At 33.1% G+C, this 12,317-nt stretch overlaps 1 protein-coding gene across 2 annotated transcripts in view; it reads left to right on the top strand.

The window, feature by feature from the left end:
• The window catches only part of PIK3CA (phosphatidylinositol-4,5-bisphosphate 3-kinase catalytic subunit alpha), an 82,840-nt gene extending 71,720 nt beyond the window's left edge, over positions 1–11,120 (top strand). For both annotated transcript variants that reach the window (XM_020879160.2, XM_070466371.1), the window contains exons 12-21: positions 474–638; positions 856–959; positions 1,964–2,135; positions 3,374–3,480; positions 4,003–4,124; positions 4,937–5,015; positions 8,306–8,476; positions 9,062–9,179; positions 9,285–9,436; positions 10,225–11,120. In XM_020879160.2, coding sequence (XP_020734819.1) covers positions 474–638; positions 856–959; positions 1,964–2,135; positions 3,374–3,480; positions 4,003–4,124; positions 4,937–5,015; positions 8,306–8,476; positions 9,062–9,179; positions 9,285–9,436; positions 10,225–10,495 — 1,461 coding nt within the window. In that variant the 3' untranslated portion in view covers positions 10,496–11,120. The remainder of the gene's footprint in view (positions 1–473; positions 639–855; positions 960–1,963; positions 2,136–3,373; positions 3,481–4,002; positions 4,125–4,936; positions 5,016–8,305; positions 8,477–9,061; positions 9,180–9,284; positions 9,437–10,224) is intronic.
• Positions 11,121–12,317: the final 1,197 nt, after the last annotated feature.

The raw sequence follows: 12,317 nt of genomic DNA, 5'->3' as shown, positions 1-12,317 counted from the left end.
GGGCAGCAGTAGTGAGCCACAGCTTCAGTCAGCCAGGTGATCATGAGGGTAAACGACCAGTATCCTTACAACTAGTCTGTACTCATACAGCCATTATAAAATAGGCTTTGTGTTAGATGGTTTTGCCCAACTGTGGGTTAATATAAGTGTTCTGAGAATGTTTAAGGTAGTTTGAGTTAAGCTATGATGTTCAGTAGATTATGTGCTAAATGCATTGAGCTGTTTTCAACATATGATAAGCTTATCAAGACATAAGCCCATTGTAAGTCAAGGAAGATCTGTGTAGTAAAGAAAAATACCATTTACATAACTGTCACTGATAAAATTAATTAGAATTAAACATTTTAAGCACTGAATTCATAAGGGGGGCTTTTATCTAATTTTACAGCAAGAAATTAAGACAATGTCTGAGAGGGTTCATTCACAACTATTTTTGCTTTTTTAATATAATTTATTATCTCACTCATACACAGATGTACTGCTTGGTAAAAGATTGGCCTCCAATCAAGCCTGAACAGGCTATGGAGCTTCTGGACTGCAATTACCCAGATCCTATGGTTCGAGGTTTTGCTGTTCGGTGCTTAGAAAAATATTTAACAGATGACAAACTTTCTCAGTACCTAATTCAGCTAGTACAGGTAAAGTAATGTAAAATAGAAAAATGTTTTATTTTAAATCCATGCAATTTCCAAAAAATGCTGTATTAGCTGGTTTTATACTTTTGTAAAAATCAGTTTTATTATCAGGAGTATCTGTTTTCTTCCTAAGAAACTTTTTCTTTAAATTCAGCCATGAAGAAACGTATACTGATTGATGTGGCTTTGTTTTTATGTATGTTTGTTTTTACTGACATAGGTACTAAAATATGAACAGTATTTGGATAACCTGCTTGTGAGATTTTTACTCAAAAAAGCATTAACTAATCAAAGGATCGGTCACTTTTTCTTTTGGCATTTAAAGTAAGTCAAATTATTTTTCCATTTATTCTTTATATAAATGTTACTTGTATTCTAATGTATAATGTATACATGTATTAATGTATACTTCTGTATTACTTATTTACTATTGTTTTTGTTTGTCTAGAAGAGGTTTCCATACTGAAAGCATATTGTACCAGTGAACTTTCTCAGCTTTTTCTCTTTAACATTAAATAAGCAGTAAAATTAAAACTAAATTTTATACAGGAATGAGAGCTGAAATATTTTTAAAGACTTTGATTCTACTTTAAGAAAAGTAAAATTTGCTAGGTCTAGATTAATGTTGCAATTGATTTCCCTGTATGTGTGGATTAAGATATTCCTTAACCCCCCAAAAAATCTTCCCTTGGAATTCAAAGCAATAATGATGAAACCTTACTAGAAAATAAGATAATTAACAACAAAAATATTTTGCAGAATTGATATATGTAATACACAAAGTTAGAGGTCATAAACCATGCATGTTTTTATAAATTCAGATATAGATTTATAATTAACATTTTTTTTTAATGTTAAATCAAAAATTGAATCTGGAAGCTAGGTTTAAAATAACTTAAATTCAGGCACAGTACAGAAAAGGGAAATATATGTCAGAAGGGTCAAATAGTGCTCACTGAGCTTTTCATTCCCTCCCTGTTTGTTTTATTATTTTTCTCCTGATTTCCTTTTTTCATGTTTATATATTTTGTGCTAAGACTAGTAAATGAAAGGTAGTTGAAATAAATCTAAAATTCTAGATTTTTTAAAATTTATGTTTTCAGGAACTACCTGAAACTCTTTGTTTTGCTCCTAAATGATAAGTTTTATAATAGTATGATTATATTAATATGATTATAACATGTTTTGAATTTAGAAAATGGGTTTTCTTATTTTCCTACAAAAGGTTCTGTGTGTGCTCATTTACAGTTCTCTCTCCCTGCCTTCCTGCTTCTTTCCCTCCCTCCCTCCCTGTCTCGCTCTCTCCTTCGCTTGCACTGGTCTTTTAGATCTGAGATGCACAATAAAACAGTTAGTCAGAGGTTTGGCCTGCTTTTGGAATCCTATTGCCGTGCATGTGGGATGTATCTGAAGCACCTTAATAGGCAAGTTGAGGCTATGGAAAAGCTCATTAACTTGACTGACATTCTCAAACAAGAGAAGAAGGATGAAACACAAAAGGTAAGTGACTCTTTAGTGTGTTTTTGAGACTCCTTCCTTACAGTGGAGCAGGGTTATTTGAGAGCCCAGTATATATGCCTTAGAATTAGGCAGATTAAGATTTTGATCTAAGCAGTGTAATGTTAAACACATAATTTAGTCTCTTGAAATTCGTTTCCCTCATCTATAAAATGGGACTAATACTTTCCTCATAAGGTTAATGTGAGAATTAAATCAAACCAGATACACAAAGTACCTGTCATAGTCTCCAGAACATGGAAGGTGCCCAGTAAATATTAGTTCCTTCCTCTTTACATCCCTTTCTCCTTTATATAGCCCTTTTTAATATTCTTTTCCATTATGGTTTATCACAACATACTGAATATAGTTCCCCATGCTATACATTAGGACCTTGTTGTTTTAGCCCTAAGTGTTGAAATTGATTTTTCCTTGCTCTGTGTCATTTCTTTTCTATTAGTAATGACCCTGAAAATGTGTGAAAAGAAATTTAGTTTCTGTATTTCTAAGCTTAAAATGGACTTGGTCACGCAGTGAATAGTTCACACACTCAAGTCATCTGCAGTCTCACTTGGTGTAACTAAGTAGACTAAGTCTACTACAGTAGACTTAAAAAAGTGATTTAAAAAGGATGTTTCTTTCCAGCTATGTACTAGAACTTAGTAGCATGAGACTTTTCCCAACAATCTTCTAGACCTTCTTTACTGAACAAAGAATGTGGTGTTTTCTGAAAAGCTTAAAAGTCAGACTATTAAGCTAAGCTAACATGATGTCTCCATAGTTTTTCCTCTAGAAGAAAGATCTGCAGACTTTTTCTTAAAAAGTTAGATAGTAAATATTTTAGACTTGGCAGGCCACACAGTCTGTTTTAACTACTCAACTCTGCTATTCTACTGTAAAGGCAACTATCAAAGTGAATAGATGTGACTATGATCCAATGCAGTTTGACTTACAAAAACCAGCGGCTGACTTACAAGCCATAGTTGACCGTGCCTTATCTCTGTCAGGATACAGTACCTTCTTACAGGAAGTGAGAGTACTGTAATCCCCACCTCTCTGCCTGAGTTGTGCTGCTCTGTGTTGTAGAATGTTATAGAGACCCTTCTACTTAGAATGCAGCCAGTCCAGGATATGGATTCAAAAACTACACACTAATGAGGTTCCAGTGGGTAAAAGATACTAGCAATTAGTTTTACCTTTTATCAAGTCAATTTCTAACCGTGATTATGCTTATCTGTCAGGTACAGATGAAGTTTTTAGTTGAGCAAATGCGGCGACCAGATTTCATGGATGCTCTCCAGGGCTTTCTGTCTCCTCTAAACCCTGCTCATCAGCTGGGAAACCTCAGGTAAGGAACTTTATTGGCAGTTTTATTCATATATTTAAACACATACTTTCTTTGGAGAAAATCTTGAAAAAATAAAAATGTCCATAATAATTGTATTCAATAATATATGCATCTCTTTCCTTTTCCTACCCTGCAAAATAAGAGTTGATATTTTCTTAAGTTCCGAACCGCATTTATTCAGAATGAGTTTTTACTGGTTTAACAATAGAATTTAAAACTTTCTATGGCCAGAATTTGTGATATCATTGGATAAGAAACAGAATGTAATATCTGTAAAACTAATGATATATACCTATATTTGTGGAAAATTCATATTCTGTGTAGAAGAAATTTTTAAGCTTTTTATTATGTATTTTTTCTTTATATGCCCTTAGAAATTATTTCATACATAAAACTGAGGAGAAAGTTTAAAATTGCTGTAACAGTTCAAAAAGCTATACAGTATATGTATTTTGAAATAAATTGAGACTATAAAGAATAACAAAGCTAAGGTGCCGAGTAAAATTTTCAACTCTGTTAAAGGCTTGAAGAGTGTCGAATTATGTCTTCTGCAAAAAGGCCACTGTGGTTGAATTGGGAGAACCCAGACATCATGTCAGAATTACTCTTTCAGAACAATGAGATCATCTTTAAAAATGGGGATGGTAAGAGTATTAATGGACTTATGATACATGAACTTAGCTATATTTTTATACACAGGATATTTATGAACCATGAAGATTATTGAAAGCCATTTAAGGAATATGCATGTGGTAAAATATGTGATATTAAGCAGATGTCTTAACCTTTAGAATATGTATTTATAATTCTTGAAATGAAAAGATGTATTAGGTTTAGAATCAGAAGGCCTGAAAATCATTTTGCTTAAATGTATATCCATTCACTCCATAAATATTTGACATGCTAGGCCCTGAGGTTGTAAGAATACACAGAATGGAATCCATGCCTTCTTAGAATTTATAGTCTAGCAGGGAAAAGAGAGACATTGAACAAATAACTACATAAACAAAACTACAACCTGGTAGATATAGTCTGCTAAGAAGTCATGAAAGAAGGTCCTAATTCATTTAGAGAATAGGCTGTGGGGGAATATATTTTTGTATTCTAAACAAATGTATCTTAGATGGGTTTTCATTAGGAAATGACCTTTCAGCCCTGAAATCTGTTAATCCAAATATTTTAATATAAACATGTTCAAATTTAAGGTTTCAGAAAAATAAGTAATTTATATGTTTTTTTATGAAATCATGCCCACTTACCCTCCATTGTTATACAGATGTGTTTAAGCAGATACTTTAGAAATGGTTAAAAAACTCAGATTATTGCTTCCTTACAGATTATTTTGAAGAGCAGATATAGTTCTATATATTTTCTGTTTGAAAACATTGTGATGATATGATACTCAGATTTGTGCTTGTGGCATTAAGTGGTGCTGTACATATTATTTGAATTTCAGATTTACGGCAAGATATGCTAACCCTTCAGATTATTCGCATTATGGAAAATATCTGGCAAAATCAAGGTCTTGATCTTCGGTAGGTAACCAGTAAGGTGACATGTATGTTGAAAGTTATCCTGAAAAAGTAAACCATTAGTAAATATTAATTGTAAGGTATATTAATTAGAAAGAATATAGTCATACAGCTATAAATAAATGTATAGAGTAATAACTAACACTAGTTGATTACACTGTGGTACTTTCCATTTATCCTCTTCTTTCTTGGCTCAGAATGACTAATGAGATTCAGCTAGGTTAGAAGAACTGTCTCTGATAAGCTGGTAAAGACTCTTCAGTTGCCTCCAGACTGTCAGTCTTCCCTTGGTATCTGCAGTGGATTGGTTCCCAGATCCCTACTGATTTTAGAGTCCATAGATGCTCAAGTCCCTGTATAAAATATAGCATAGTATTTGCATAAAAGCTATGCACATCCTCCTGTATACTTTGTCATCTCTAGATTACTTACAATACCTAGTATCATTAAAGGCTGTGTAAATAGTTGCCTGTGTGCAGCAAATTCAAGTTCTGCTTTTGGGAATTTTCTGGATTTTTTTCCCCCCAAATATTTTCCATCTGCAGTTGGCTGAAGCCAAGTATCCAGAACCCACAGTTGTGGAGGGCCAGCTGTTTTTAGGAACAGGGCATAGGAGACATGAGACACAAAAGGCCCCAATTTTCATTCAGAAGTTAAGAATTTAAAAGAAAATTTCTTTCATGATATTAGTTTTCTAATTCTAAAACTTTATAAACTCACTAATCTTGAGTCAAATTGCAAATTAGTGGCTGTGCAAAAAAAGCATCTGGAGTTAAGCTAGCTGTATTATTGAAAAGTAAGATGGATCTTTGGAAAGTTGTTATGTCTTTTAACTTAAGTAAATTTAAATTTAAAGTTTAATTTTTTAATAATGAGCCTTATAGGATTATGTAACCCTTTAGAAAATCCTTACTGGATTATGTAACCCATTATGTAACTATGAGCATGTTCAATAATAATAATAAAAATAAGGAAAAGTGGTCAGGAGTACCACCTTAAGAAATTCCTGTATTTACTAGAACAGAGGGATTGGATCACAGAAAAATGATCAAAAGTGTAGGAACACCAGAGTAAGTAGTTCACAGATCCCAGAAGAGGGGAGAGAGTTACAAACAATTTACAGTATCAGTTGCTTCAGGAGTTTAAGAACATAAGGACTATGAAAAAGCCTTTGGATTTGATGATTCATGGTTAGTTTTAAGAAGAGTCAGTAAAGTGGTAGTCACAGAAATTAGGCTACAAGGAATTAAGTGAGAAAGTGAAAATAAGTTTAAACTATTACTTTTTTAGGAATTTAAGAAGTAAAGGAAAGATGAAAAGTAGCCTATGAGAACAACAGAGCAATAAAAACCATAATTTAGTACTATGTGCCAATTGTCATATTAGATACTTTTTTCATTGTCTCTTTAAATCCTTACATCTCTGTGCTTGAGACTGCATGCTGCTGCTGCTAAGTCGCTTCAGTCGTGTCCGACTCTATGCAACCCCATAGACAGCAGCCCACCAGGCCCTCTGTCCCTGAGATTCTCCAGGCAAGAACACTGGAGTGGGTTGCCATTTCCTTCTCCAATGCATGAGGGTGAAAAGTGAAAGTGAAGTCACTCAATCGTGTCTGACTCTTTTCGACCCCATGGACTGTAGCCTACCAGGCTCCTCCGTCCATGGGATTTAGGCAAGAGTACTGGGGTGGGGGGCCATCGCCTTCCCAATTGAGACTCCATGTCCTTTTTTATGTTCTGTGTGGTGAATGGGAAGTGACCATAAAGCACTTCTGCTTCACACCGAAGTATGCTTATGTCAAGGAAAAAGCACTGGTTGGTTATTTGAGCTGTGAGCTAAACTAACTGCTTTTATCCTGGAACATCATTTTGACTTAAAGAACAACTAATAGAGAGAATATGGTTATTCAGACATGGATGTTTGGCATACATTTTCTTGAACATGAACAATTTCTTGAGCATGAACAATATGAGACTCTTCAGAGAGAAAAACTGACAGCATTTGTTGTCAAGGATCAAATTTGAATTTTCAAGCAAAAATTAGAATTTTGAGAACCTTGTATCTACTGCTGTAAACTTCCCCCAAATTAAAGATTTTTCTGATGAGATCAATGGTAATGTTAACAACTGTGATTTTTTTTTTTTAGTTGATAAAGTGAAAAAAAGTACCATAATTTGAAAGATCTCCATATCTGAGTGAACTAATATCTTCCAAATGACCAATGTAGGATATTATTAAGTCATGTATGGGTAAAAGTTCCATTCAGAGGCAAGATGAACAAATGGGTGGGTCTTCACGTAACAGAGTATGAAAAGTTTACTGATATGGTTTCACTTTTCATACTGCAACTTGAGAAACTCTCTTATCAAGCTTTGGAACAGTGTAAAGGAAAAATCTGTAAATTATCTGAAAAGGCTACTACGATACTCCTTTTTCCAGCTACATACCTGTGTGAGGCCAGATTTTCTTCATATGCTTCAGTTAAAACTTTGCATAAGATTGAATACAAGAGCATACATGAGAAGCCAGCTAGGTGCTATTAAGCCAGACATTAAAGAAATTTGAAAAAATGAGAAACAATATCACTCTTCTAAGGGTTTTTTGTTTGTTTCTTTTGGTTTTTAAGGTTTTTCTTTTGTAAAAGATTTTGTAAAAGTATTTTTATGTAAAGAAATATAAATATTACTTTAGATGAATTAACAAAAAGTGAAATTTTTAAATTTTAATTTCTAGTGTCAGTGGATATAACCCACATAAATAAAAGCTCTTTGGTATCTTTGATGATTTTTAAGAGTAAAGGAGTCCTGAAACTAAAAACTTAAGAACTTAAGAACTGATACCTTATCATTTAGATGTCAATTAAACACCTTTAAGTTCACCCATATTTTTAAAGTCATAAATGTTTATAAACTTTGAGTTGGCACAGTGATCTTCATGCTTTTCTCAAGTACAGTTAAATGCTTTCACAGTTGAAGGTTATAATAAATGATGGCAGATAATTTGAGGATTTTTCTAGGAATGTTTGTCATTCTGTAATAAAAGAAAATTAAAACTAGATTAAAGGAGTAAAGGTCCCACTTAACAAATTGCACATAGAATATTCCTTCATTAGCCCATTAAAATATTTGCTATTTTGGGGAGCACCCTTTGCTAGATGGAATGCCACTTGATTCATGAATCTCCTAATGAATCCAATTAGAATCCAAGTAGATATTCACATTTAAAAAAAAGATAAAATATTTGCTGTTTTAAAATTTCATCAACTAATTGCAAATGTCTTGATCCGTTTTCAGAATGTTACCTTACGGATGTCTGTCCATTGGTGACTGTGTGGGACTGATTGAGGTGGTGAGAAATTCTCACACTATAATGCAGATTCAGTGTAAAGGAGGCCTGAAAGGTGCTCTGCAGTTCAACAGCCACACCCTCCATCAGTGGCTCAAAGACAAGAACAAGGGAGAAATGTGCGCTTATTATCCTTTGCTTCTGTGTTAATCTAACTTTCTGACAGATAAGTTTTTTAATCGTTGTGTATATTTCGAGTTAGACCAGAAGAAAAAATTGTATTTACTTTGGAAAAAGATATGTTCAGCCTTTGAAACGTTTGAGGTTACTGCATTTAAATGATCAGAATTGCTTATAATTTGGTGAAATCCAGGAATCTAAAATCTGTTTTTCTTAATGCTTATTCTTTTTTTAGAAGTTAATGTTAAATTAACATTAAATTAATAAAAATTAAAATGAAAAAATTCTCCCTATTCATTGTTAAAATGATTCAAAAATTTTATTTTAATAACACGCTAAGTATTTTTTCACTATAAGAATTATGCTTTGGTCAGAGAATATCTAGAAGTTTTCTTAGATACCTTTGATAACTTCTGAATCCTAAAGTTCATCAGATTTTTTAACATAATTACTTCCTTGCCCTAATGTCAGTGATTGTTTTCATTGTTTTAATACAGACTTCACTAGTGACTCTGACCATGTTTTCCCAGTTTGGACTGGATCATTCTGTACTTCCATACTAACACATGCTTATTTCTTTGTAGATATGATGCAGCCATCGATCTGTTTACACGATCATGTGCTGGATATTGTGTTGCCACCTTCATTTTGGGAATTGGAGATCGTCACAATAGTAATATCATGGTTAAAGATGATGGACAAGTAATAGTTTCCTCTTTTTAAATATGTTGACATTCTTAAATTTACTAACTCGGGACATTGTATTTCTGCATTTGTCAAACTAACATAATTTCTTATTTTTGAAAGCTGTTTCATATAGATTTTGGACACTTTTTGGATCACAAGAAGAAAAAATTTGGTTATAAACGAGAGCGTGTGCCATTTGTTTTGACACAAGATTTCTTAATAGTGATTAGTAAAGGAGCCCAAGAATGCACAAAGACAAGAGAATTTGAGAGGTAAGCAGAAGAAATCAAAAGCACAAGCTAAAGAATTCTTGCTAATATGCAATTGATATTTTTCAAGCAATTTAAAATAATAGATGTTATATTAACATTGTAGTATAAACTGAATAATTATGTGTTTATTGTGTAATGCTGTGAAGGAAATGGAAAGAAAAACCAGTTTAACTTATTGAATTAGTTAGGGCCTAAAAAGGAAGTGATCTTTAAACTCTTTGAACAGTAAAAGTTTTTCTTTACTGCTGTTTAAAAATTGGAGTCCATCTTCTCTGTATTAACAAATCATGTATAGTGTGCTGCATACAGTACTTTTTAGTCATACAGTGTAAGGGATTCAGTCAGCCATGAATACCATGTTTGTTCATAATTTTTCTTACCACCTTAGGGAGTATTATTAGTCTATCTGAAAACCTTAATGTACTTTTAAAAAGCTTTTATAAAATTCTCTTTTATCTATAGCTTAGTCCTGGCCCTAACCCAACCCTAAAGGCTTTATTATAGACTAGTTCATACATTTAATAAATCCTTATTCTGTTCCTAATGTGCTAGGCACTATTTTGGGGGTTGGTGACAGCAGTAAACAAACTCCTTATGGACTCATAGAGTTCACATTCTAGTGTCAGGTCAGGGAATATAAAGTGTTGTTAAGAGGAATAGGGAGAAGAATGCTATATGTTACAGTTTTGTCTAAGAAGGCCTCTATAACTATGTGACATTTGAGCAGAGACCTGAAGGTATTAACAGGATTTACTCCATACTGACCAAACTGTTCTTATTACTTGTAGGTTTCAGGAGATGTGTTACAAGGCTTATCTAGCTATTCGGCAGCATGCCAATCTCTTCATAAATCTTTTCTCAATGATGCTTGGCTCTGGAATGCCAGAACTACAATCTTTTGATGATATTGCATACATTCGAAAGACCCTAGCTTTAGATAAAACTGAGCAAGAGGCTTTGGAATATTTCATGAAACAAATGAATGATGCACACCATGGTGGCTGGACAACAAAAATGGATTGGATCTTCCACACAATTAAGCAGCATGCTTTGAACTGAAATGATAACTAAGAAACTAAAAGCTCAGTATCTGGATTCTATACTGCACTGTTAATAACTGTCAACAGGCAAAGACTGATTGCATAGGAATTGCACAATCCATGAACAGCATTAGAATTTACAGCAAGAACAGAAATAAAATACTATATAATTTAAATAATGTAAACGCAAACAGGGTTTGATAGCACTAAACTAGTTCATTTCAAAATTAAGCTTTAGAATAATGCGCAATTTCATGTTATGCCTTAAGTCCAAAAAGGTAAACTTTAAAGATTGTTTGTATCTTTTTTTAAAAAACAAAACAAAAAAACCCCAAAATATATAGAAATGATGGAGAAGGAAAAAGGATGATGTTCTCTTTTTGTCTTGCAAATGTTTTCTGTTTTGAAATGTGGACACAACAAAGTCTATTATTGCATTAGGTCCAAGTAAACTGGAGTTTGATGTTAAATTACTTTAAGATTGGAAAATAATGAAAATTTCGTATTTTTCCATTGCTGTTCAATTTATAGTTTGAAGTGGGTTTTTGACTCCTTGTTTGATGAAGACAAATGCTTGGGGTGTAAGGGACTCTTGAGATTTCAACAGAGACTTTTCTTTTTTAATAAATCAAACCTTTTGATGATTTGGGGTCTTATCTGCAAAGTTTGGGAAGCAGTCACAAATGAGACCTGTTATAAGGTGGTATTTTGAGTTTTGTTTTTTTTTTTTCCTGGACAGTATTTACAAGAATCTGATTCTTATTTCCCAGGGAAATTCTGGGCTCCCACAAAGTAAAATAATCATCGTAGAGAAAGAATGAGCAGGAATAATTCTTGCTCCAGAATTGTACAGTATTCACCTTAGATTGACTTTTTTTTCTCCTTTTGCAATGAATTGAATACATTTTTCATGCATGTTTTCCAGAAAATAGAAGTGAGTATTAATGTTATTAAAAAGATTATTTTTTTTATTAAAGGCTATTTATATTATAGAAACTATCATTAATATATATTCTTTATTTACATGATCTGTCCCATAGTCATGCATTGTTTTGCACCCCAAATTTTTTATTGTTTGTAGCAGCATGGTCAGCTTTTTTCTTGATCTGTGGGTAAGGTTCAGGCACTATCTCATACCAATGACTAGTATATAACTACTTAAGGAAAACAGATTTAAAAGTTCTCCTCTTTCATTTTCTTCTGTTTTCACTTGAATCGCCCATCTTCCATCCTCTTTTATAGCTGAGAATGCCTCAGTCATATGAAATTAGTTGCCAAATTAACACAGTTTAGACTATCTTCCTAATTGCTTCACCCCTCTACCCAGGTATGCCCATGAATAATACTTTATAATAAGGGCAATAGAAATCATGAACTTTTTGCCTTTTTAGGCTATTTACTCAATATCTCCCTAGTAAAATTAGGACCTTACACCATTTTAAGATCATGTCCCATTTCTGAGTCATCAGGGCTCACTTTCCAACTTTATTAAATAGCATTTGAGCACAAGATACATCCTTAAACATTTTGAAAAATGTTAACCCTGGATGTAGGGGCTCAAGCTAGTCATCACTCTATAATCTGATATTTTACTGAGTATTTGAAATGAATGATTAATGCCCTAGGAAATAGCTTTAGCAAATGTCCAGGTGCCACACCAGAAAAAGTGCAATAATTTACTGACAGTTTTCTAGACTAGGTTTATTATTGGAGTACAACTTTATGAAGAGTGCATATTGTATACAGCATCACTTTAAAATATCCACTTATGAAATCAGTTACCTATAGTAGAAGTCTTGGATAGTAAACAGGGACTCTAATACAGATACTCTTAATATTTG

This window comes from Odocoileus virginianus, chromosome 4, assembly GCF_023699985.2.
Source record: "Odocoileus virginianus isolate 20LAN1187 ecotype Illinois chromosome 4, Ovbor_1.2, whole genome shotgun sequence".
Taxonomy (NCBI): Eukaryota; Metazoa; Chordata; class Mammalia; order Artiodactyla; family Cervidae; genus Odocoileus; species Odocoileus virginianus.
This window is presented reverse-complemented; position numbering and strand designations above follow the sequence as displayed.